The following is a 27,712-nucleotide window of genomic DNA, read 5'->3' as shown; positions in this document are numbered from 1 at the left end:
GGTGTTCCACAGGGTTCGGTGCTGGGGCCGCTCCTGTGGAACATTGGGTACGACTGGGTCCTACGCGGGGCCACTCTGCAGGGGGTCAGTATTACATGTTACGCTGATGACACTCTCTTGTCGGCCCGTGGCAGGACCCACAGGGAGGCCGCTTACCTAGCCACAGCAGGGGTGGCACTGGTGGTCCACAGGATCCGTGCTGTAGGCTTAGAAGTGGCCCTGCATAAATCAGAGGTTCTGGTTTTCCACGGGCCTCGAAATAAACCACCGGATGGGACACAGATAACTGTGGGAGGAACTTCCATCGCCGCCGGGTCGACGATGAAGTACCTGGGACTCGTTCTCGACGGCAGGTGGAAGTTTGAGGAGCACTTCCAGCGTCTGGCTCCAAAATTGCTGGCTGCAGCTGGAGCCCTTGGACGGATCCTCCCTAATCTAGGCGGACCAGGAGGAGCCTGCAGGAGGCTATACTTGAGTGTGGTGCGCTCAATGGCGCTCTACGGGGCGCCAATATGGGCGGGTACCCTGAGCTCTCGGGGTGCGGCCCTGTTGCGCCGTCCGCAGCGGGCCATAGCTCTCAGGGTGGCTCGAGCGTACCGCGACAACTCGCACGCAGCAGCTGGCCTCCTAGCCGGGAGCCCGCCATGGGACCTTGAAGCTAAGGTTCAGTCCGCGGTTTATTGGCGAGTGCTGGAAGCAAGGAAAGAGGAGAACTGGCCCGCCCCACGTGAGGTCCGCCAGTGGCGTGAAGAGGCGCGAGACGCCCTCTACCAGCAGTGGTCAGAGCGTCTGGAAATCCCGGGTGCTAGCCGGGACCTAGTGGCCGCTGTGCGGCCTGTTCTTAAGGAATGGGTCGAACGCAAGCACGGCGCACCCTCCTTCCATCTCTCACAGCTCCTAACGGGGCACGGCTGCTTCGGTTGGTACCTATGTGAGAGATTAGGAAGAGAGCCGACGACGGCGTGCCACCACTGCAACGGAGGAGCCGTAGATACGGCCCAACACACGCGCGAAGAATGCCCTGCGTGGGCGGAGCCCCGCGCTATCCTGTCCGCAGCTGTGGGAGGAGACCTCTCACTGCCGGCGCTAATACGCCGCATGGTCAGCAGTGAGGTGGTATGGGCGGCAGTAGCCACCTTTAGTGTCACCGTCCTGACACAAAAGGAGGCTGCAGAAAGAGTGCGCGAGGACGATGCAAATTCGCTCCCTCAGCGCCGTAGGAGGCCAGGCCGGCGGCGAAGGGCCTACGCAGCCCGAATGATGCCGCCTTAACGGGGACCTGCGGGTGATGGGCCGGGAGTTCCATCACTCGCCTGAAGAGGTTCTGAGCTGGAAGGCCCTCAAGTGTTCCGAGGCGCCTTCAGCGGAGTAGGCTGCTGGAGCAGTCCCAAAAAACGAGCCCGCGAGGGCAACGCCGGCGGGGTATCGGAGGCCTAAAGTCACGTTCCCGAAACCCCGCCCACAAAGCGCGCGGCGGAACACCCCAGGGGGTTTAGTCCGTGGGAGTCGGACATACCCACCTTAGGCTTCTCCCGGGCCGGTGGGATCCATTACGGATTCCCCCTGGGTAAAAAAAAAAAAAAAAAAAAAAAAAAAAAGGTTAGAATTGCGACCCCCAAGAAAACGAACTGTTGCCAGAAAAGTGGGTTAGGTTAGGTTAGAACTGCGACCCCCAAGAAAACGAACTGTTGCCAAAAAAGTGGAAATTTAAAAATTGGGATATTTAAAATAGGAATCACGTTAATTCGGAATAAGGGCAATTCCGAATTCGTGATTTTGAAAATCGTAAATGTTAAATTCGGTGTTTGCCACCATCGGAATTGTTATAGTCGGAATTATGTAGTTCGGAATTTACAAAATTCATCATTCGTAATTATGACAGTCGGAATTTTGATTGGTCGAGCATTTAAAAATCGGAATGATAAAATTCGACATTCTAAAATTCGGAATAATTTTTTTTCGGAAATATGTAGTGTACCCGATTTGGATAGGTACAGTCAAGGACGTAAAAATACAAAAATGGTACTGTATCGTTCGATATACACCTACTACTCTATGCCGTTTAAATCACGTCAAAAATTTGAATGAGGGCAAAAAAAAAAACATTTTGGAGTGTAATTTTATTTAGTGGTAGCAAAGAAGATGTAATATTATAGAGCGGTACTGTCAAAGTAAATTTTGTAACCACACTAAATTCACTGCCATCTATCTACATACTTTAAAACTAAAAATGAAGATTTATAAAAATACGATAAAATGTATTTAAATATGGATAAATGTTTTTTATTTTATTTGCATTAATTATTTTTATTATTTTGACCCATGTTCTTTCACTGATATGCGTTAAAATTGTTAAATAATAACAAACGAAACCGTTAACGCCCTCTATACGAGAGTAGGCAAAAGATAGTAGCGACGTCTGATCGAGAATCAAATTTTCGTAATTTTCGAGGCACGTTTTTTCCTTAGACTGTATCCATCTATTACGGAACTGTATTCTATCTATCTTTGGTGGTAGGTACCTAATTGTAAAATATTTTATCTGGACTACAGTCCTCTAGCGTATCTATTTGTCAACTTTACTTTAAGTTCCGTCTCCAGGGGACAGGGAGATAAATTAGGGGTGAATTAGCCGCTTACTGACACAGACCGAATTCCACGCAGGCGAAGCCGCGGGCACAGCTAGTATCAAAATAAAACACTTCTTTGTTAGAGAATGTGTAACTAATGAAGAGTTCAGTGTCAAACAAGTTCCTGGCGAAGTCCAACTCGCTGACTTATTTACCAAGCCGCTATATATTTGGGCCCAGACTACAGGATTTAAGTTCCAGAATGGGACTTAAGAATTTAACCTAAAATTCTTGAAACTTCCGAGGGTTCTACCAAACATACCTTCTTATACTTTAGAAGATTAATCCTCTATGGCAATCGTTGCCATGGTAGCAATCTTCTTATGGAAAAACATTCTTGTCAAATAAAACGTAAATATACTATGTGAGCATATTTAATGTACTGAGACTTATTATTAAAAATAAATATAAAATGCTTCAGCTTTTTCTATTGTAATTAAACGAAGTTCTCACACCACCATCGTCGTGGGTTAATATCACAGAACTTCACAGTACCTATAATAAATAAGCACCTTAAAAATGCTGACGTTTATAATTTAATATTTTTGTTTATATTTAAAAAAAATATTTGATTAAAATAATAACATTTTAAAACATTTTTACGAAATTTTCAATCGTGGCTGAATGCTGGATAGGTCTGTGCCTTCAATGCCAAACCTGTCAAAAAATGACAATATGGCGTACGAATGTTTGTAAGTTGAAACCATGGAGACTACATAAATGAGCCAAATCTCTATATATGAAAAGTGTCCATCGAAAAAAGTAATTAGGCGGCGCCACCATACACCAAAATACTACCAAAAACAACCTACGTAATTTGGTCGGGTTATTTGTTGCCTTATATGGTTCATGTTATACTCATGTCCCAGAGCCTAACTAGCGCCACTGGAGAGATTAGGAACTATTATTTAAAGCTTAACGCGGTCACTTTTGTAACAATTCTGCCATAAGAGATTGGCATCCTTTCTATACCATCCATAGTTGAAACATTTGAAATGTCACCGTATTTAAGAATTATTTCGCTTAAAATTAAGTTTTTTCTTCGCAAGTGTGACGAAAAACATTGTAACTCGGGGGTAAGAATATCGCAAACTCTTGCCTGCGGCTGTCGCGAATAAATACCCATGTTTGCAATATTTCACTTACCCCCCCACAATGTTGTACAATGTACTATTAATTAGCACTGTAAACTTTAATATTTGTTATACCTTAATACCATCAACGGCATACCTATAAAATTAAAAATAGAATGAGATAATTAACTGCAGTGGGGGATATTACACCAATCAGGTGATACCCACAAAAGTTCACTACGTCAAAAATTTCAAAAGTACCTTCTGTGTACCTCAATGTAGGTAGGTACCTTTAATAGAAACCAGTGTACCTCTCCCTAAAACGAGATATTTAACAAAAAAGGTCCACCCGCCATTCTAACGTCAGCATGGCGGGTGGACCTAAGAAATCTTGCAGTGTACTAAAATTAAGTAAGCAGTTACATTGTATTGTATACTATACTTTCAGCTCGGTTTACCTCTGTAAACCTTTAATAGAAATCAGAATAACTAATCCCTAAACCAAGCTATAAGCTCAAAACAAGGTCAAACCGCCAACCTGACGTCAGGCTAGCGGGTGGACCTATTAAACTTGCATTATTTCAAGCGAATAAATGTATGTACTCATAGTTATTATTGATAGTTATATTGTACCTTCATTGTACCTCTGTAAACTATTAATAGAATTCAATGTACCTCTGCCTAAAACGAGATATTTAACAAAAAAGGTCCACCCGCGATTTCCATCAGGATGGCGGGTGTACCTCTGTAAACATTTAATAGAAATTAGAATATCTATCCCTAAAACAAGCTAGACTCAAAACTTTTGACCAATGAATAAAGACCTAATTCAGTTAATATATTTATATTAATGTAGGTATAAAGAACAGTTATTAACAAAATATAAACGAACATAAAGCAAGATATAACAATAAACATATTCTTTACAAAGTCTTCTGTTACAGAGAAGCATCATTTAGTAATTCAGACTTTTTAAAACAATATCTGAGATACCTTCTCTCTGGATCACTTGTATACATTTCAATTTCTTCAGAAAAAAAGCTATATGTTGCACGTTTAAATGAATTATAAAGTGCATAAATCCACGGTATAAGACTTGGCCTAGCAAGATAGACCCAAAATACCCACAATAAAAGAGATATTATTATAATTTGCCAAGCAATGTAATAGTAATACGGTGCATTAATAGGATGTATACCACATAACGAGTTTATTTTGCAAAAGAACCAGTGTATCAGTAAGCAAACCAACATGTTTTCGTTGAACCCACTACATATTGAATAGAAGATATTAAAAAGCCTGGAACAAAATATAAAAGGAAAAAACAATAAATCCCATGCGCTAAATGCAAAGAAATTGCGTTGAGTATGAGTATCGGTGACGGGAACAGGCCATGAATTCAGTCTTGCTTTTCTAACGCACGGGTCATTATTTTGCAATGTACATGACGACATAATATCTAATAAGATATATAAATATATGATATTTTCAAATAATGAAATTTATTTAAACTAGTATCGCAGAAATATACCAATTACAATTGAGTGACAATGGCATTTGCTGGCAACATTATTGAAAACGTCAACGTCAAACTATCATTGCTTATAGTTTATGGTTTCTTACTAGTTTCTTGTTGACCATGAAGGAGTAAGTAGTGTAGCTTAGAAATTAGAACATTATTTACGTTATATCGCGATATTAAGCATGTAAAAGTTGTGAAAATTTACCACCAGCTACCGTGACTGTTATTTTTCACTGCAAATCAAGAAAACTGACAGGTAAAAATAGTTTTTAGAAGTTATTGTAAGTGAAAGTTCTCGCATGAAGTTCCTGGAGTTAAAATAACGTTTTGCATTACCAGTACAATAACAAAGTAGAGTTTAGAGCTATTAAGGCCCTATTAAATAAAACGTAATAACCTTTGGAAATGTGTAATGCGTATTTATTAATGATGCAAACGGGTTTTGATGACCTCGGATGACGAATTTTTTATAAATTCTTACTCGCGAAGTAGTCTCCTTGAAAGAAGGCTGTTTTTGCTTTAGCAAATTTATTTGCAGTAGTGTACAGTAAGGCTTGCAATGATTTAAAAAAGTAATTGTGTCTCTTTTGAGTTGATGGTTTTCTTTTATGCGTTTTATGCATAGACATAGAATGATTTAAAAAAAAACTTAAAATATAACTTCCTCGCCTAAAGATTTAGTCTTGCAATACAGAGAGGAAATGCTGCCAGCATCTACGGCACGGCAGGGGGATATTTGTTCATATTTTATTTTAAGATTAGTATTATTTATTTTTAGACTTAGTTTTATAGTTGTTATTTATAAATTACTAGCTTTTAATAATAATAATAATAAAAGACGTTTATTCAAGAAGTTGTAACATAGGTACATAATAAAAGTACACGATAATGCTTACAAACTAATTGAAAGGGAAGGTGGCTCAGCTGATGTCTGTGCCAAGAAGGCTTCGGGGCACAGCAGCCCCAAAGGTTTTTAGCAACGGACGCTGTTATTCTGCCACCGCCGTAATTGTATCTAGCTAAGGACAGTATAAACATTTACACTATTACATATAGGACATGATAGCAAAACCGAGCAATGCGCAGTGGATAAAAAAGTATCTTTTGCCCGCGACTTCGTCTGCGTGGACTTAGTAACCGCAGCTAGAGTAAGAATAGCGCCTGGAAAAAATCTCATAGCAATCTAAATTTGAGCATATTATGCACACAAATTAGCAGGCACTCCGTTAATTATCTCAATTCCACCCCACTTTTTACTTTCTTAAGGGATGATTTTCGGGATAAAAACTATCCTATGTCCTTCTCAGGGACTCAACCTATCTCTATGCCAAATTTCATCTTAATTGGTTCAGCGGTTTAAGCGTAAAGAGTGAACACACAGACAGACAGAAAGACAGACAGACAGACAGACAGACTTTCGCATTTATAATATTAGTATGGATACTTGACGTCACAACCTCCCATTAAAATTTTTTTTATTTTAAATTAAATTAATTATTTTCATTTATTAAATAAAGATAACAATGATCTTAATTTTTGTTAGTATATTCTTAAAAATAATGTTAGTACTTAAAAATTAAATTCGATTTTACATTTAAAATTATTTCATTAATTACAGGACAACACACATGATCAGCAATCATCTTTAGGATGCTGTTTGGGCTGTCTCTCGTTCTGCTCAGCAGAGACGCTGCATTTTTGCGCAAGTTTGCTGCAAACCCATCGGTGCGTGACTCCGCGAACATGGTGGATGCGCTGCAGAATTTGGGCAGGCCAATCAGCATCCTAAAAGCATTGTTGTACTGCACCCTAATAGCATTGTATGACTTTTGGGTATATCGGACCCACAGGCTGCCAGTGTAAAAAGACGAGCATAATGCCTTGCCTGCTTTTGATTATGATCTTTTGATATGAGATGAATTATGAAAAATTTATTGAAAAATTATGATAAATTATTTATAGAAAATGTCTTTAAAGAGACTCCTTTGTGACTCTTCAAAGAGATTAGCAAATTTATAGGGGCGGTGCGTGTTGCAGGGTCTGCCATCTTGTGGCCTGAATTGGAAACATGAACATGATATTGACACTTCACGCCAAAGCAAGTGCTGCCATCTACCGTTCTCGTACGTTTTCTTGTGCATAGTAGGTTCTGCCATCTTGTGGGCTACATCGGAAGCATATACTTCACATTTACGCCTCGCACCAAAAATCAGACGGCTCCTGTGCTGCCCCCTATAGTTCATGCACGCTCCCTTTAGTGATATGGGTATTTGTTATTGGTTATTTATGTCATTTTCAATCAAAAGGGTACTTATTGTCGGTTGTCTAGGCGCTATTTACATAAAACTTCAATTTGAAATTAACCTTATGGATAACTGACAATGTGGTACCTTTTAGTTGAAAACGTCACATTTTATTATTAAAGTTTTAACATATAGTTTGTCAAAGGACTGTCTCATTTCAAACAGACAGAGAGAATCATACTATCTTTGTCTTACACTAGTACGCTAGTACTAGTACTTGGGTGCTAACCCAAAAGAAAAGGATGAGTATAGTTTTTTTTGTTCTTATTTACTGCCAATTTGGTTTGACCAACTATATTTGTTTTTCAGATCACAACTTACCAACATGGCAACACAATTCCTAATTATCATCTTAGCAACACTTCCATTTTCAAATTCGGAATACAAACCCCCGGGACCAGCGTATCCATGCCCGAAAGAGAATCTTCAATTGTTGCATCCATGTGTGTGTGAGAAAGGGACAGATGCGGGGCTATATGTGAGGTACATAGAGTCATAGACATAGTATATACAAGTAGTTATAGACGCGCCACCGAGCGACCAGGGGTAAGAGAAAGAATATTCATATAAAATGTATACTACGCAATGTATCCGGTTTGTATGTCCAATATCTTTTCTCTTTCACTCTTATAAATTTCGTTATTTCGCCATCGCCTCCTTGCTATGATGCCATAACCCAACCATGAAAAAATGCCCGGTCGGTGATAAAGACAATAAAGCATAGCACTATTTTCTCTTTCCTCTTATAGGAATCGCAATACGACTATCTTTCTCTATCAAAGAGTGTCAAGGCCCTTGGTGAGATATCTTTTTTTTAAGCACCTACTCAAGAGCTTTGCTTTCATGGAGCTCATCTGTTATTTATTTTCTTATACAATTTTGCAGATTAAATGTGCACTTACAATAGGCGGCAAGCGCTGGTGGCGTAGCTGTAAGAGCGTGCGACTTTCAATCCGGAGGTCGCGGGTTCAAACCCCGGTTCGTACTAATGAGTTTTTCGGAACTTATGTACGAAATATCATTTGATATTTACCAGTCGCTTTTCGGTGAAGGAACACATCGTGAGGAAACCGGACTAATCCTAACAAGGCCTAGTTCCCCCTCTGGGTTGGACAGTAAAAACTAGTGCCTACGTCAATTCTTAGGATTAGTTGCCAAGCGGACCCTGGGCTAGAATAAATTTAAAAGTGGAAAAATTACTGCCTTGGGTGAGACTTGAATTCACGGCCCCTGGATAGATACTCCAGCGCTCCGCCAACTGAGCCACCAAGACCTCATCCATAGTCAGCAAATCTTCCCACTATATGGGTCTAGGGGACCCTAGCGACATCTACCGTAAGAGCGAAAATTAGGATTAATTCAATGGTGGTAACTGTTCAGTTTGAGGTAAACATGATCAACTTATTGGATGCCATGCATTTTTTAAATTAATTTTTCACATCACCTATTCGAAAAAGGGCTTATTCTGCCCCGCTAGGAGGGATCAAAGTGGCACTTTTCTTCCCTGCTAGGAGGGATCAAAGTGGCACTTTTCTGTTCTAGGACACGATCTTTTTCTTTTTTGCATACAATTTTTTTGGTAAATTAATATTTAGGAATATAATAATTTCCTCATAGGTGATGTGAAAAACAGTAGTGTCACATGGTAGCAAAATTATTTCTATCTTGGGCGTTATCACTTGAATCCCTCACTACGCTCAAGATTCTAGTCTATTATAGAATCCTTCGCTTTATTCAGGATTCAATGTACGCCCTCGCCGTAAATATGTCATTTTGCTCCCTTGTGACACAATCTACTATTTGTTATTAAATTTCAGGTGTGAAAACTCAGGATTGGCAGTACTGAGCGTTGGACTGGGCAACATAGCCGGCTTAGGGCTTCCTATAGAGAGATTGGAGCTTAAACAATGCCCCATACGTAAGTAATCCATTTTGGATGAGAGGGCGTCCATTAATAATCTTTTCGACGCCGTGTCAATCACAAAAGCTGTCACTCGGACGCCACGTCACCGAAATGTCAAAACTGAAATTGAACTTTATGCATATGGACGTAGGTCTATGTCGCTCTGTGGTCTATGACCGATTAATCGGTCTTTGGCATTGAACCTACGGTGCGTATATATTGGTCATTGGCGTCGAAAAGGTTAATTACACGAGGCCTTCAGGGGGGAGGGGGTCAAGCCTAATCTCACTAAATCTCTCATGGTTTTGGCAAATAAAACGTAATTTTTTCGGGCAAATAATATTGTAAAAATTTGAGAGAATCAGATTAATTAAATGTAAAATCTGACACAATTCTTCTATATGTATATTAAAATTCATGAATAGATGTAAAAATTCTCAAAAATCTCTCACATAATCCCTTAGAAAGTTCCTAGTACTTTCCATGTTGATATATTCGCTTTTGGAAACTTTCCGTGATAGAAAGACTGCGTGTGCTATCAAAATCGTTGCAGACTTAGGGGTCATCCATTAATTACATCACACGTTTAGGGGGTGGGAGGGGGTCAAAAAAATGTGACATGTTGTGACAAGGGGGAGGGGGGAGTCACAAACTTTGTGACGTCACTTTAACATCATCATCAGTAACCGGAAATTTATTTAAATGATTTTATTCGCTGTACAGTTAAATAACAAGTTTTTGGAAGGATAATCGTTTTTAGGGTTCCGTACCCAAAGGGTAAAAACGGGAGCCTATTACTAAGACTCCGCTGTCCGTCTGTCCGTCTGTCTGTCTGTCACCAGGCTGTATCTCATGAACCGTGATAGCTAGACAGTTGTAATTTTCACAGATGATGTATTTCTGTTGCCGCTATAACAACAAATACTAAGAAAAACCGGCCAAGCGCGAGTCGGACTCGCGTTCCAAGGGTTCCGTATATTACACAATTTAAACAATGTATTTTGTATGTGAAACGTGAGTGAAATGTCTTTAAAAAACCCGTAGGGGTCGGATCAAAAACTAAGTAATTAAGTCTGGCTCACGCTTGACTGCGATTTCTAATAGGTTTTCCTGTAATCTATAGGTAAATATCTATTTTGTTTATTTTTTTTTAAATTTTAGACCCAGTAGTTTTGGAGATAAAGGGAAGGAAATGGTCATTTTTTGCCTATTTTCTTGAATAACTTCTAAATTATTTATCCTAAAATTATAAAAAAAAATATTTGAGATTCTCACAATGAGCTCTTTCATTTGATATATAACATGATATACCCTTGGAACGCGAGTCTGACTCGCACTTGGCCGGTTTTTTTGGCGTCGGGTTTGTGTTTGTGTGGTTCGTGTTTCAGGTTTGGCCTCTTTTTTACAGAAAATCTATTTGGATCTCTTTTCCATCGCTCGTCAGTCCGAGTACTGCACATAAAAGACGCTCCATTAACAACAATAGATGAAAACGCCTTCCTCGGCGTTAATAGAACTCTGCAAGAGCTGTATTTGAAGAATACAGAGATTGTTACCTTCCCTAAGGAGGCTTTTAAGGTAAGCGCAATTTTGAAGAAAAAAAAAATGTTTTCATCACACTCGCTCCGTAAATGTGGAATTGCACGCAGGCTTAGCGGGAACTATAGAAAAATCGTTTTCCCTAGGGAGTTATGAAGTTTCTAGTATTATAATTAACAGTTTTTTGTCTTTATTTTTGTATTGCAAGTGTGATGGAAAACAGTGTGTGTAACTCGGGGCGTAATAATGCACAATGTACTATTTTCACATCACCAATTCGAAAAAGGGGTTTTTCACATTACCTATTCGAAAAGGGGCTTTTTCTTCTTCGCTAGGAGGGATCAAAGTAGCACTTTTCCATGCTAGGGGGGGATCAAAGTAGCACTTTTCTGTTCTAGGACATGATTTTTTTTCTTTTTTGTATACAATATTTTTAGGTTAAAATAATATTTTGGAACATAACAATTTCCTCATAGGTGATGTGTCACATGGTAGCAAAATTATTTCCACCTTGGGCGTTAACACTTGAATCCCTCACTACTCTCAGGATTCTATTTTAGAATCCCTCGCTACGCTCAGAATTCAATTATAGAATCCTTCGCTTCGTTCAGGATTCAATATATGCGCTCGCCGTAAATATGTCATTTTGCTCCCTTGTGACACAATCTACTATTTCTTTCCTGCTAGGAGGGATCAAAGTGGCACTTTGTTCCCTGCTAGGAGCGATCAAAGTAACACTTTTCTGTTCTAGGAGTTCTAGGAACCTATTTTTACATTTTTTGCACATTATTTTTTAGCTTAAATAATATTTTGAAACTACATAATTATAATTACCTCATTCTGAAAAGCAGTATGTGTCACACGGTAGCAAAATTATTTCCATCTTGGGCGTAACACACTTGAATCCCTCACTTCGGTCAGATTCTACGTTTTGGGCGGTTGCAGGTACAATCAGCCATGGTTGCTGATTACCCTGCAACCGCCCAAGACCGTTCTTAGCGCGCGTTGATGTCTGTAGCATGTATTAATGTAAAATACATAAACGTTGTAAATGTGAGATGAGTAAAATAAGACAAATAAAATAAAATTTGTAGATCTAATTTCGCCAAGAATACTTTTTTTAGACGAGCCTGTCATGATTACAAATAAATCTTTTGCGGTACGAGCGGTTCAGCTTTGGAATGAGTTGTCTCCCTCCCTCCTATCGCGGTCCGTTGCATCGCTTAAGGGGCAGTTAAGGAAACTGTGGCTATCGGACCAGAATTAACTGTTTGTGACTATGGATGTATATTTATTATATATAACGTAGGTATTATATATATTTGTTATACTGTTACATCAAATTTTTATCTTATTTTATTGATTTTCGCCCTCTTTTATAAATTTATTGACTTTCCTCTAGTCTATTGTACGCAGTGCTATATCTGTCTACCGTTCTTCATCAATTCTCATCTACTCAAAGGTTAACTGGAAGAAATGCCTTAAAGGGATAAGTTTGCCTTTGTACTGCCTATTTCTGTGCCATATTTGTGTTCTATGTCTTTGTACAATAAAGAGTTTATACATACATACATACATTACAATGTTAATTTCATAAATCTAGATATCTTCTCATTGTCTTTCGGTAAATATAGTAGTGGTCTGCGGAGCTTACTTTTTCCATAGCAGTGTAATTCTGCTTTGCTTTAAATAAAATTGTAATTGTTCTATAGCCTTATGTAACGTATGTATGTTTGTAAGCATGTTTGATACTTAGGTACTTTATTAGTTGTGTATCTAATTGTTACTTCTGTGTATCTTCCTATTTATAGGCAGTGCCGAACAAGCCCTGTTTCTACTTGTTATCAATATCAGTATGTTATAATTAATGGAACAGGTCTTATTGTATATCTGCAAGTTTAAACTTATCTGTATGTGACTGTTTGTTTCGTAAGTTTGTTAGGTAAGTTTAGGTTTAAGATAAAGTTAAGTTACATATCAACAGCTAACACAAACGCAAAGGAGCCTCGTCTGCCAACAAACCACTGTGTGGTTTGGCAGAAGAAAATATGTATTTAGTTGTAAGTAAGATCTTTGAATAAACGTTTATTTATTTATTTATTTTTTTCCTAAATAAATTAAAAATAATAATTGTAGTTTATGTGACCGTTACATAATGTAAGCCATTAAACTACAAGTGGGTTTATGAAACGACCTGAAAGCGAGTTTTATTTTTGCAACTCCACACTCCGTCACATCAAAGCTGGCGTAGAGTTAGCTCAGAAGGACTTTACACTTCTTTTCTTAAGGGTTCCGTACCCGGGGGGTGACACATACAGAGCGGAAAGCGGCTGTTTTATACTATGTAGTGATAATTTGTGCCTTGTGTCTTTTCAGATACTAGGAAACCTATCTATCCTATCAATAGACGGTCATCGTATGACCAAACTGAGTAAAGACATATTTGCGGGCAGCGAAGCGATCGGGCGCTTGGAGAAATTACATATAACCAATGGATTGTTGAACGACATTCCTGCGGAAGCTTTTCAGGTGAGTTTTTTTTCGAAAATCGTTTGATTGGCCACTTTTTACCATCGCGGGTGGTCACAAACTCACAAGCGATATTAATTGAAGGCCATCAAAGATAAATATAACTCCGTAATAGATGGATACAGTCTAAGGAAAAAACGTGCCTCGAAAATCAAGAACATTTGTTTCTCGATCAGATGGCGCCACTACCTTTAGCCACAGAATAAGTAATAGTTTTAGCCTACTCTCGTAGAGATGGCGTTGACGGTTTCGTTTGTTATTTAACAATTTTAACTCATATCAGTTTAAGAACATGGGTCAAAATCATATAAAAATAATAAATGCAAATAAAAAAATCATTTATCCGTTACATAAATACATTTTTTGATATTTTTAGTTTTAATCGTGTGTCGATAGATGACAGTGAACTTACTGTGGTTACAAAATTTACTATGACAGTACCGCTCTATCTTATTAATCTTATTATATGAGATGAGATATTGAGCCCATTAAGTGCCAGTTGCACCATCCGCAATTGACAGACTGATTAACGTCACCCGGCGCGCCGCGGCGGTTTACTATGAAACCTTCCATACAATTAAATTTAGCGAACTCTTTAACGATGACAAACAGTGGTGCAACCGGCCCTAAGTCTAACAAGTCAATGAGGGCTACTGCGTTTAATTTCGCCGCTAGGGGCGCTAGTGTAGATGGAGGTCTTTCAAAATGTCAAATGCATAGAAGTTTTGGGGGTTTCAAGCTTTTTTATCGGGAATTTTCACACCTTATACATAATTGCGGTAAATCTTTGTCCATCTTTGATTAATCATGGTAAACAATAGATATAAATAATAAATAATAAAATAAAATTCTTTATTTCAGGCCAGATTGCCCATAGATTGTTAGTTATATACAGACTTATAATATTAGAGTTAGTAACATCTTAACCTAGGTATAACAGTTTTTTTTACTTATTTGGGGTCCCGGTAAACAGGACTATGAGCCGACGTCCAGTGGATAAAAAACGGACAATCCCACCTCTCGGCTATATCTACCAGCAAGCTAGATATAGCCATATATAGCTCAATAAATGTGGTTAAACAAAAGTGCCAACTAAAATATATGCAAAATTAAACAGGTTGAAAAAATGGCACATTTAGACGTTAAAATACCTTTGTGTATATTATAACGTATTGATTTTATAAAGATAAGCATAGAAGAATTTTGAGAAGTGTTTTTCTGGACCTACATCTACAGTGGCGCCAACTGGTGAGCACAAAAGCACAATGCGAAAGTGCACAATATTAGAACCAATATCATATCAGTTAGCTCTCATTCGCGCGGGCGTCTCGCTCGCACTAATACAAGTACGGACAAGTCAAAGCGAAATGAACACGCGAATGATTGTTAATGGGGTTGGCCGGTCGAAATAATTAGCAGATGGCGCCAGCATAGTTTGCCCCGTCAATCACTAGAATTGTGTCAAATTTTTGTTTTTTTTTTAATGCCCTGAATGCCAGCCCTTTAAGCCAAATCTCATAGAAAAAGGGGCCAGCTATGATGGCGCCATCTCTGCAAACCTTTGACAGTTGCCAACCCCATTAATTTTTCAATTCAATTCAATTCAATTCAATTCAATGATTTATTTCAGGCAAATGCCCATATAATTTGTTAGTAATACAATTAAATTAATCTTAATATGCTAATGTTAGTAAACACACATTAAATTACAAATAAAAATATATATCACATTTAACTATTTACATAATGAAGACTGCCACATTCCAAACACTACTGCTGTACATGCAACAGCATCCAGTGGTGTTGGAACGGGCAGTCTAGCCTCTCGGCCAGCACATGCAACAGACAAAATGATTATATATTCCATATGATATGATTCCAATATCATTCTAATATCGGTTTAATGTCAGGTGCAAGTTTGAATGGGCCTGTTAGATTACGTTACCTTCCAAGGGCCTGATACTCTTTGATAGAGAAAGATACATTGCGATTCCTATAAGAGGAAAGAGAAAATAGTGCCATGCTTTGTCCTTTTATCACCGACCGGGTGGCATCATAGGTAGGAGGCGATGGCGAAACACCGAAATTTATAAGTGAGAGAGAAAAAATCCTATACTGCCCAAATTTTATATAAATATTCTTTCTCTTACCCCCGGTCGCTCGGTGGCGCGTCTATAACTACTTGTATATACTATGTCTATGTTACCTTCAGATCAAAGTGTGAATCTTCACACCCTGAAATCTGATCTGCTGCATCTTTGTGATTGTGAAGAACTATGAAGACCCCCGCCCTCCCCCTTATAAGAAAATATAAGTCGCCCCCCCCCCCCCCCCTAAATCGTCTTACGTAATAAATGAATGGCGCTGGAATGTGTTCTATGTTACCTTCAGATCAAAGTGTGAATCTTCACACTCTGAAATCTGATCTGCTGCATTTTTGTGATCTTACGTAATAACTATGAAGACCCCCTCCCTCACCCTTGTAAAAATACCCCCCCCCCCCTTCCCCTTAAATCGTCTTACGTAATAAATGAATGGCGCTGGAATGTGTTTCGTTTTAGAATCTGAAGAAGCTGAAAAAACTGGACCTGCACGGCAATAGGCTGGCTACTCTAAAAAGGAATCAATTTAAAGGTCTAAGGGATACTGAAGTATTAGACATAAGGTAAATATGCACCAAAGATAGATATAACTCCGTAATATATGGATACAGTCTAAGGAAAAAACGTGCCTCGAAAATAAAGAAAATTGGATTCTCGAACAAATGGCGCCACTACCTTTGGCCGGCTCTCGTATAGAGGGCGTTGACGGTTTCGTTTGTTATTTAACAATTTTAACGATATCAGTGTAAGAACATGGGACAAAATAATATAAAAATAATCAATGCAAATATTGCAAATAAAAAAAAACATTTATCCATATATAAATACATTTTTTGATATATTTTTTTTTAGTTTTAATCGTGTGTCGGTAGATGGCAGTGAATTTACTGTGGCCACAAAATTTACTATGACAGTACCGCTCTATCCTATATGGATGGTATAGAAAGGATGCCAATCTCTTATGGCAGAATTGTTGCAAAAAGTGACCGCTTTCAGCTTTAAATAATAGTTCCTAATCTCTCCGGTGGCGCTAGTTAGGCTCTGGGACATGAGTATAACCTGAACCATATAAGGCAACAAATAACCCGACCAAATTACGTAGGTTGTTTTTGGTAGTATTTCGGTGTATGGTGGCGCCGCCTAATTACTGTTATTTGATGGACACTTTTCATACATAGAGATTTGGCTCCTTTATATAGTCTCCATGCTATCCTATTAATATCCTCTTAGATATGCACATTTACTTACTTATATTAATTTTATTACAAGCTTTTTATTAACTTGCAAGGTATCTAAGTATGTAACTATGTATGTATGGGTCAAGTCTTGCAAGTTAAATTTGACCCACTTCCCGACTTCCAATGAAGCTGAAAATTTGCATACACATGTAGGTCGGGTGACAATGCAATATTATGGTACCATCGAGCTGATCTGATGATGGAGACAGGAGGTGGCCATAGGAACTCTGTGATAAAACAACGAAACCTAATTGTGTTTGGGGTTTTTAAAATTGTCTCGATGAGTATTAGTTGCCTGTGGAAAAAAGTACAGTCAGCGATGAAAGCTTGTAACAAAAATGATTTTTTTGCCAAAAACTTATTTTATTTTATTTATTTATAGCCCAATAAAAATTATAGGTTAAGAAGTAAGATTTTAGCTCATAGATTTAGAGAATTTTGGAGATTCTCTTTAGAAAAATATAATTATAGTTTAAAAATACATGATTTAAAAAAAACAGCCTTGGGCCAATATTAGCTATTACTACCGGTAGACCTCCGGCTAATAACGGCCCGGCCACGACATCGCGCGGCGGCCATAGGTTGGAGCGAGACACAGCGATCGGACCTTTCGTTCCCACGTATGGCCGCCGCTCACCCCTGCCGTACCCGCGCGATGTCGTGGCCGGGCCGTAACACCCTTTGTAAGCGAATAAATATATAACTATTAAATATGGTATTTTCTATAAAAAGGGACCTTATTGTCGATGGCGCTTACGCCATTATAAACGATGCTCCGGTATAAATACAATGCCGCGCGACGCTGTGCGGCGTAAGCGCCATCGACAATAAGGTCCCTTTTCATAGTAAATACCCCAAATACCCATGACTTATTTCACTTCACTTTTTTTTTACAGTTACAACAATATAACTAAGCTAGATGGTCAGCATATTGGTGACCTCACTAAGCTGGGGTGGTGTAATGTCAGCCACAACCTTATAGGAGAGATTGCCAGGTATGATATTACGGTTAAAAAAAAATTAAACCCATTTTCACCCCTTTAGGGGTTGAATTTCAACAAATCCTTTCTTAGAACGTTTTCAGGTTGTCCGATCCGTCATCAGATAGAAAGTAGAATGTATATAATATGTTTTTTTGTTTTTTAGGGTTCCATACCCAAAGGGTAAAAACGGGACCCTATTACTAAGACTCCGCTGTCCGTTCGTTTGTCTGTCTGTCTGTCTATCACCAGGCTGTATCTCATGAACCGTGATAGCTAAACTCTGATTTATAATTAAATTCCAATAATCTGACCTCACTTTTTCTCTTTTCCGCATGTTTCAAGAAACTAAACAAAGCTAGAAGGATACATCTATATTTTTTTTAAATGCTAGAGTATGCAAAAGGTAAATTTGAGTTTACTTCTTTACATATTTTCCATTATTACAAAAGAAAAAGGATCTGAGTGAGGTTAGTTTTTTGGAATTTAATTACAAATCAGAGTATAGACAGTTGACATTTTCACAGATGATGTATTTAAGGTCCTTATCCATTAGACTTATATTGACCGGGATATAGACCGTGATTACCTTTTGTATTATTTGTGAGCTCCCGATATTTCGACGCAGTTACATGCATCATGTTCACGGGTGACTGAAGATAGCGGGTGGGTGTCAAAGTTGTGTAGACAGCGCTCGGTCTACCCTCATTCTTGCGCGTCGGCTGCGTTCACTTTCAACGTTACCAACGGTCGCATTCACACTTGTTGTTGTTGTTGTTGTATATCCCGGTCAATATAAGTCTAGTGAAACTAACCGTGAATCATTCAAAACTCCTTATCCGTTATTATAATAAGTCAGTTCTTATAATAAGTCAGTTCAATACGATATTTATATTATCTATTTCAGAGGTATGTTTGCGAGAAATACTGTGTTAAAAGTTCTTCATCTCGACAACAACAACATTAAGAAGATAGATACCAACAGCTTCAGAGGAATGAGGTTTTTGAGGTGAGTCGCGTTTCGCGTGAAACTACAAATTGAAAAGCAGCGATTACAATTTTATACAGGGTGCTTCTGTTATCATTATCACTGACCAAACTCTAAGGGGTAAATATGTAGGTCATACCAAAGCTAGACATAACTCCGTAATAGATGGATACAGTCTAAGAAAAAAACGTGCTCGGCTCGCACCAATGAGATTTTCGAAACTTATGTACGAAATATCATTTGATATTTCCCAGTCGCTTTTCGGTGAAGGAAAAACATCGTAAGGAAACCGGACTAATCCTAACAAGGCCTAGTTCCCCCTCTGGGTTGGAAGTTCAGATGGCAGTCGCTTTCGTAAAAACTAGTGCCTACGTCAATTCTTAGGATTAGTTGTTAAGCGGACCCCAGGCTCCCATAAGCCGTGGCAAAATGCCGGGATAACGCGAGGAAGATGAAGTGTAAGGAAAAAACGTGCCTCGAAAATCAAGAAAATTGGATTCTCGAACAGATGGCGCCACTACCTTTGGCCTACTCTCAAATAGATGGCGTTGACGGTTTCGTTTGTTATTTAACAATTTTAACGCATATCAGTGAAAGATCGTGGGGTCAAAATCATAAAAAAATAATTAATGCGAATAAAAAAATAAAAACATTTATCCATATATAAATACATTTTATAGTATTTTCATCTTTATTTTTAGTTTTAATCGTGTGTCGATAGATGGCAGTGAATTTACTGTGTCTACAAAGTTTACTATGACAGTACCGCTCGATCCTATTATATCCTCTTTGGTCATACTGAACAACTTTTACTATGGGGCCAACCCTGAAATCGCGAAAAAAAAATCTGCTGTTCTATAGAAAACACCGAAATGTATGAGACGGCAGAATATGTATTTAATTTAAATTGTCTTAGAATTTTGGTAAAACAAATTTCGATCCGTTAGAGGTAGGTATTAAATTGTGCTGAAATTTGGTATACTTATGTAGGATATATAATATATGTAATGTATGCATCGAAGTCCCGTTTTAGTAATAAATAATGATGAATAAATGTCTTGTCTAATCGCTAGTCTAAATACAAATACCGTCAGCGATAAAAATATAATTCTGACAAAAGCTTATTTTCGACAGACGCCTCTTCCTCCAGGACAACATGATCTCAGATATCGGTCGCGGTGCCTTCTCCGCTGTCACCAGAATAGGCACAGTCGATCTGGCCAGAAATAAGATCACCAAGGTGGATTACCAGATGTTCCAGCAGGTCAAATATGCCGAGGTAAGTTCACATGAACTATACATTCCCACCAACTTAACCCCAAGATGCCACCCACTCCACCACCTAACCACCACCCACATCATATTATGTTGGTTGTCTGCCTTTTCCTCTGTAATTGAAATAGAAGGAATAAGATCAACAAGGTGGACTACCAGATGTTCCAGCAGGTTAAATACGCTGAGATAAGTTCAAACAACATGATCTTAGTCGTCGGTCGCGGCGCCTTCTCTGTAACCAGAATAGGCACAGTTGATCTGGCCAGAAATAAGATCACCAAGGTGGACTACCAGATGTTCCAGCAAACCTGCCAACCAACCATTTAACCAAATATACTGAGGTAAGTTCACATGAACTATATACACATTCCCACCGACTTCACCCCAAGATACCACTCACAATACGTATCATCATACTACTTTGGTTGTGTGCCTTTTCCTGTCAAATATGCTGAGGTAAGTTCACATGAACTATATACACATTCCCACCGACTTCACCCCAAGATACCACTCACAATACGTATCATCATACTACTTTGGTTGTGTGCCTTTTCCTGTCAAATATGCTGAGGTAAGTTCACATGAACTATATACACATTCCCACCGACTTCACCCCAAGATACCACTCACAATACGTATCATCATACTAAGGTTGTGTGCCTTTTCCTGTCAAATATGCTGAGGTAAGTTCATATGAACTATATACATAGTTCCACCGACCCAACCCTAGGATAGCCCCCCAATTTTTCAGCTAAATTTTACCTGTGAGCTAAGTTTCCACGACCCAACATGTTCAAAAATCTTTCAGGACTAGTATTACACACATTTCGTTTTAAAAAGAAATAGCGTTTTAATCAGAACCCAATCTATATTTTTTTAAATATTTGAATTTGCCATTAACTAAAAAACAATTACCAGAAATCGCGAAGCGTCTGGTTTACGTAACCGGTGACCGAAGAGCTGGCGGCTTTCTCGCACAACGTATCAGCATTGCGATACAGCGAGGAAATGCCGCCAGCATCCTTGGTACAATTCCTCAAGGGCCCATTTTAGATTTAAGCTAGTTATTAATTTCGTTTACGTAGTACCACTGTATATATCTTGTATGTAAATAAATGGATTATAATCATAACCAGAATGTCAATTATGTAACGTTTAGAATTTATGCTTCTTTTCAGGTTATAAACTTGGCAGAGAACCAAATCAAAATCATCGAAAGCCAAGCCTTCACGGACCTCTACTTGGCCACCGTCAATATTTCTCACAACGAACTCTTCGCCATTGAGAAGGGGGCGTTCCAAAACTGCCAAAACTTGACTATGTTGGACTTAAGTTATAATAAAATTGTTAATATCAGTAAAGGAGCTTTTGATGAGAACAGTTATGCTGGAGAGTTTAATGTGGCATATAATGAGATAGTGGATTTTTCGCAGGTAAGTTGTGTTAAAACTACTATTTCTACCAAAAACTACCGTATAGAAAGGCGCGTTCAAAAACTGAAATTCTGCTAAAATTACTTTTTCTATAAATAACTACAATAGCAGAGGGATCGTTCTGAAACTGCCAAAATTTGACTATGTTGGACTTAAGTTATAATAAGGTTGTTTATATCAGTAAAGGAGCGTTAGATGAGAACAGTTATGCTGGAGAGTTTAATGTGGCATATAATGAGATAGTGGATTTTTCGCAGGTAAGTTGTGTTAAAACTACTATTTCTACCAAAAACTACCGTATAGAAAGGCGCGTTCAAAAACTGAAATTCTGCTAAAATTACTTTTTCTATAAATAACTACAATAGCAAAGGGATCGTTCCAAAACTTAACTATGTTGGACTTAAGTTGAAATAAGATTGTTAATATCAGTAAAGGAGCTTTTGATGAGAACAGTTACGCTGGGGAATTCACTGTGGCGTATAATCAGATTATAGACTTTTCGCAGGTAAGTTGTGCTAAAATTACAATTCCTACTAAAACTTCTCTAGAGAAGGTAGCGTTCCAAAACTGCCAAAACGTAGCTATGTTGGACCTGAGTCATAATAAAATAGTTTATATCAGTAAAGGAGCGTTAGATGAGAACAGTTATGCTGGAGAGTTTAATGTGGCATATAATGAGATAGTGGATTTTTCGCAGGTAAGTTGTGTTAAAACTACTATTTCAACCAAAAACTACCGTATAGAAAGGCGCGTTCAAAAACTGAAATTCTGCTAAAATTACTTTTTCTATAAATAACTACAATAGCAAAGGGATCGTTCTGAAACTGCCAAAACTTGACTATGTTGGACTTAAGTTATAATAAGATTGTTAATATCAGTAAAGGGGCGTTAGATGAGAACAGTTATGCTGGAGAGTTTAATGTGGCATATAATGAGATAGTGGATTTTTCGCAGGTAAGTTGTGTTAAAACTACTATTTCTACCAAAAACTACCGTATAGAAAGGCGCGTTCAAAAACTGAAATTCTGCTAAAATTACTTTTTCTATAAATAACTACAATAGCAAAGGGATCATTCCAAAACTGCCAAAACTTAACTATGTTGGACTTAAGTTATAATAAAATTGTTAATATCAGTAAAGGGGCGTTAGATGAGAACAGTTATGCTGGAGAGTTTAATGTGGCATATAATGAGATAGTGGATTTTTCGCAGGTAAGTTGTGCTAAAACTACTAATTCTACCAAAAACTACCGTATAGAAAGGCGCGTTCAAAAACTGAAATTCTGCTAAAATTGGACACCCACATGAAATAGGAGGCAAACGAGCAGACGGATCACCGGTAAGCGATTACCGCCGCCCATGGACACCCACAACACCAGAGGGGTTGTAAGTGCGTTCCCGGCCTTTAAGATGGGAGTACGCTCTTTAAGATAGTAGATTTTTCGCAGTTAAGTTGTGTTAATACTACTTTTTCTATCAATAACTACAATAGCAAAGGGATCGTTCCAAAACTGCCAAAACTTAAGCATCTGATAATTCCGCTACTTGACGCTAGATGTCGACAACGAAAATAATAGTCGTTTTGGTAACAAAACGGATGTATGGAGTGACCACTCTATGTCTACTTAATTCTCTTTGGTGTAGATAATTTTGAACGTGTCATTCTGCTTAGCTGATTCTGCTGTTGACTGTACATATGTGACGTTTTCAACCAAAAGGTACCACATTGTCGCTTGTTGATAAGGTTGATTTCTAATTGAAGCTATATGGAAATAGCGCCTTACTGACAAGCGACAATAAGTATCCTTTTGGTTGAAAATGGCACATATATAAAAAAAAAAAATATTTTCAGATACCAGTACAACATATGTCCGGCATAAGAGTCCTGAATGCGTCATACAACCAGATTGTCCGTATTCCTAAAATGGCTTTTCCCAAATTGTATGAGCTCCATACAGTTGACGTTTCACATAATAATCTGACAGAGATACACAATGCAGTCTTACAGAATCTGTTTTCTTTAAGGTATGTAACATGTCATTTGGATACATAGAGAAAATATATCATCATCTTCCTCGCGTTGTCCCGGCATTTTGCCACGGCTCCATGGGAGCCTGGGGTCCGCTTGGCAACTAATCCCAAGAATTGGCGTAGGCACTAGTTTTTACGAAAGCGACTGCCATCTGACCGTCCAACCCAGAGGGGAAACTAGGCCTTGTCGGGATTAGTCCGGTTTCCTCACGATGTTTACCTTCACCGAAAAGCGACTGGTAAATATCAAATGATATTTCGTACATAAGTTCCGAAAAACTCATCGGTACGAGCCGGGGTTTGAACCCGCGACCTCCGGATTGCAAGTCGCACGCTCTTACCGCTAGGCCACCAGCGCTCTATAGAGAAAAAAATTCGAAATTTCGGATTATATAGAGAAAATATATATAATCCGAAATTTCGCTATTTGCCTCTTTATCGCTCGAATACGCAAGTGACAGAGATGTTAGATAACAACATTTCGATTTTTTTGTTTCACGATAGACCCTCTGATTGTGGTAATGATATAATTTGTCAAAGGACTGTCTCATTTCAAACATAGACAGAGAGAATCATACTATCTTTGTCTTACACTAGTACTAGCACCCAAAAGATAGAAGAAGAGACTCGTAGTGCCAGAAAACAATATCAATTTGTTATCCTTCCCTCAAAAATAAAAATGTTATCAAACAGTCCTCAATATACAGCTATAAGGATATATAATAAGTTACCAAATAACATAAAGTCACAAGAAAAATTACAATTGTTCTACAAAAGCATAAAGTCACTATTACAATAAAAGTGCTATTACTCCCTAAACGAATTCTACACTGACATTTTTTAATAAATAATAAAATTGTGCAAATTAAAATAATGAATATAAAAATGTAAATTTGAATTAAGTAATGTAATCAGAATCAGAAACGCATGTTAAAATAATGACAAAATTTGCATGTTTCACTATTAGGTATACCTATGTTAAGTATAGGATTAAGTAGTGTGTAAGTACCTGTGTTGCTATGCCCTCACGGGTGCATGTTGTAACCTAAACTACAAAAACACCTATTGTAACACATGTATGCAATAAACGATATGATATGATATGAGATAGGGATGAGTATAATTTTCGTGGTTGTTACTGACTGACAAATTGATTGACCAACTATAGGTAAATAGATAGATAGATAAACCATTTATTCGTTTGCCACAATACACACATATTAAAAACAAAAGAAACAGAACAGATCCATGATCCATTTCATCTGAAAATCCAATAGAAATTCAGATAAAAAGGTCCTAATTCCCGATGCAGCATAAGGACCCTTCTCTGATGGAAAGTATGATCTGATGAAAGACATATATTAACAAAATTATCTATTTCAGATACCTAAACTTATCCTACAACTCGATGGAAATAATCAAATCAGCGACATTCGGTACATTACCTACGTTGCTACAACTGGATTTGTCGCACAACAAGTTGCGCGATCCATCTCGCGGTGGCCTCGCTAAACTGGCTAGTTGTCGAACTATTGATGTCAGTTATAATCAGCTGGATAAAATATTCCAGATACCTATTAGTTTGAGGTAAGTGAAACGAGTGTGAATTGAAGCCCGGAGCCGAAGGCGAGGACTTAATAAACACGAGATCGTAATTCCTGTACCGCCCGTGGTACACACAATGTTTTTTTCATATCACCTACTCGAAAAGGGGCTTTTACTTCCCCGCTAGGAGGGATTAAAGTGGCACTTTTCTTCCCTGCTAGGAGGGATCAAAGTGGCACTTTTCTGTACTAGAACATGTTTTATTTTAATTTTTTGCATACTATGTTTTTAGGTTAAATCATATTTTGGACATAACAATTGTTATGTCCAAAATATGTTTACGTTACTTTTGGAAATTTCCTCATGGGTGATGTGAAAAGCAGTATGTGTCACATGGTAGCAAAAATACTTCCACTTTGGGCGTTAACACTTGAATACCTAACTACGCTTAGGATTCTATTATTGAATCCTTCGCTTCGTTCAAGATTCAATGTACGCCCTCGCCGTAAAAATGTATTTTTGCTCCCTTGTGACACAATCTACTATTATCAGACTTGTAAGAAAGAAAAGGGAAGAAATTTCTGCCTAATTTTGGACATACATTGCAGTGCTAGGTCGAAATTTAGGATTTACGGATTACGTGTAATAAGCCTTTAGCCATACCCCGAAGTTAACGGAATTAAAAAAAAACTGGCAAAGTGCGAGTCGGACTCGCGAACTAAGGGTTCCGTATTTTTTAGTATTTGTTGTTATAGCGGCAACAGAAATACACTCACAAATCACGGTTCATGAAATACAGCCTGGTGACAGACAGACAGACACATGGACAGACGGACAGATGGACAGCGGAGTCTTAGTAATAGGGTTCCCGTTTTTACCCTATGGGTACGGAACCCTAAAAAACACAGTGTATCATTAAACGGTCCATGGGCGGCGGTAATCGCTTTCCATCAGGTGATCCGTCTGCTCGTTTGCCTCCTATTTCATAAAAAAAAAAACGGATCGCCACTATTTTAGTTACATTTTGTGTGACATTTTCAACCAAAAGGTACCCCACATTGTCGCTTGTCAATAAGGTTGATTTCAAATTGAAGCTGTATGGAAATAGCGCCTTATTGACAACCTACAATAAGTAACCTTTTGATTGAAAATGGCACAAATAATTATTTTCATTCCAGTGAACTTAACTACGCCCACAACAACTTAACCGAGATCAAACCCAACACGTGGCCAACGATGAACGGGTTGCTCCGCCTGAACTTGTCGTCCAACATGTTGCCGGACTTGTCGGGCGACAGTTTCGCCGGTCTGCTGACGCTACAGAGCCTGGACTTGTCGGGCAATGGAGTCACCACTCCGCCGTGGCAGGCGCTTAATACGCTCACCAGTCTTCAGTATTTGTATTTACAGGTAATATAATAAGTAAAAACCGGCCAAGTGCGAGTCAGACTCGCGGACGAAGGATTCCGTGCCATTACGCAAAAAATGGCAAAAAAAAAACACGTTTGTTGTATGGGAGCCCCGCTTAATATTTATTTTATTCTGTTTTTAGTATTTGTTGTTATAGCGGCAACAGAAATACATCATCCGTGAAAATTTTAACTGTCTAGCTATCACGGTTCATGAGATACAGCCTGCTGACAGACAGACGGACAGCTGAGTCTTAGTAATAAGGTCCCGTTTTTACCCTTTGGGTACGGAACCCTAAAAATCTGTAACTAATTCTATCTTGTAATCTCACACCACACACACTTCTCAACGCTCTCATTTCCACTGCATTCACTTCGAATATTAAATGCTTTAAGTGCAGACACGTATCATTTTCTGCATATCTTTTAGAACAACAATGACCCTCTTTCACAGCATGAGAAATGAATAGATTTTTTTTATGATAAGGAATTAAAATTTGGGTTTAAATGGTTTTGTTATACAATTTCCATTCTGATATTTAACTCCCCATTCTATAAATAATGATACTTTTGCCTAAATTGTTTATTGAATGTACCTGTGGAAAGTACCCTTAAGAAAATAATTACCTTTATTTTCAGAACAATAACATAACATCCCTATCTAAAGCCGCCTTCGGGAACCTGCCAACCATCTTCAAGCTGGACCTCTCGGACAACCAGCTGGTGGATATCGCCCAGGAGTCCTTCAAGGGTCTGCAGCAGCTGTTAGACCTGTCGTTAAGGAATAATATGCTGGAGAAGGTCACCAACGAGGCCTTCAAGGGGCTGGTCGCTTTAAGGTATGTTATAAGGCCATAACATCTTCGGATGAAAGCAAAAGTCTCTCGGCAAAAGGTTCGGGATGAAAGGAAAGGAAAGTTCGTTAACTGAAATAAATATTATGAAATAATATTATCTGGTGCCTGTTTCGCATTGAGCAGATTAGCGCGTATCTTGCCTTACCGGCAGCTAAGGGCTAGCTACTTCTCGCTGTTCCATTCGGTAATGTGCTATGGTCTAGAATTCTGGGGCACCGCAGCGGAATGGCAGCGTGTATTCATTTTACAAAAACGTGCAGTACGCATTATATCATATGCCCCACACGGAACCCCCGCTAGACAACTCTTCATAGATAGTAACATAATGACACTCACATCACAATACCTATTTTACA

At 38.5% G+C, this 27,712-nt stretch overlaps 2 protein-coding genes across 2 annotated transcripts in view; one reads left to right on the top strand and one right to left on the bottom strand.

Annotated features, from left to right (window-relative positions):
- LOC134752816 (probable chitinase 2) overlaps positions 1-27,712 on the bottom strand; it is a 483,068-nt gene that overhangs the window by 301,309 nt on the left and 154,047 nt on the right. The gene's annotated exons all lie outside the window — the stretch shown is intronic.
- Positions 5,341-27,712, top strand: part of LOC134752914 (chaoptin) — a 32,283-nt gene continuing 9,911 nt past the window's right edge. The window contains exons 1-14 of the mRNA XM_063688697.1: positions 5,341-5,481; positions 7,838-8,011; positions 9,346-9,446; positions 10,840-11,009; positions 13,347-13,499; positions 16,061-16,164; positions 17,736-17,834; positions 18,727-18,828; positions 19,942-20,086; positions 21,261-21,515; positions 23,367-23,539; positions 24,929-25,132; positions 26,269-26,500; positions 27,139-27,338. Of these exons, the coding sequence (XP_063544767.1) occupies positions 7,854-8,011; positions 9,346-9,446; positions 10,840-11,009; positions 13,347-13,499; positions 16,061-16,164; positions 17,736-17,834; positions 18,727-18,828; positions 19,942-20,086; positions 21,261-21,515; positions 23,367-23,539; positions 24,929-25,132; positions 26,269-26,500; positions 27,139-27,338 (2,096 nt within the window). The 5' untranslated portion in view covers positions 5,341-5,481; positions 7,838-7,853. The remainder of the gene's footprint in view (positions 5,482-7,837; positions 8,012-9,345; positions 9,447-10,839; positions 11,010-13,346; positions 13,500-16,060; positions 16,165-17,735; positions 17,835-18,726; positions 18,829-19,941; positions 20,087-21,260; positions 21,516-23,366; positions 23,540-24,928; positions 25,133-26,268; positions 26,501-27,138; positions 27,339-27,712) is intronic.

The sequence above is a fragment of the Cydia strobilella genome, chromosome 25 (genome assembly GCF_947568885.1).
Source record: "Cydia strobilella chromosome 25, ilCydStro3.1, whole genome shotgun sequence".
Taxonomy (NCBI): domain Eukaryota; kingdom Metazoa; phylum Arthropoda; class Insecta; order Lepidoptera; family Tortricidae; genus Cydia; species Cydia strobilella.
This window is presented reverse-complemented; position numbering and strand designations above follow the sequence as displayed.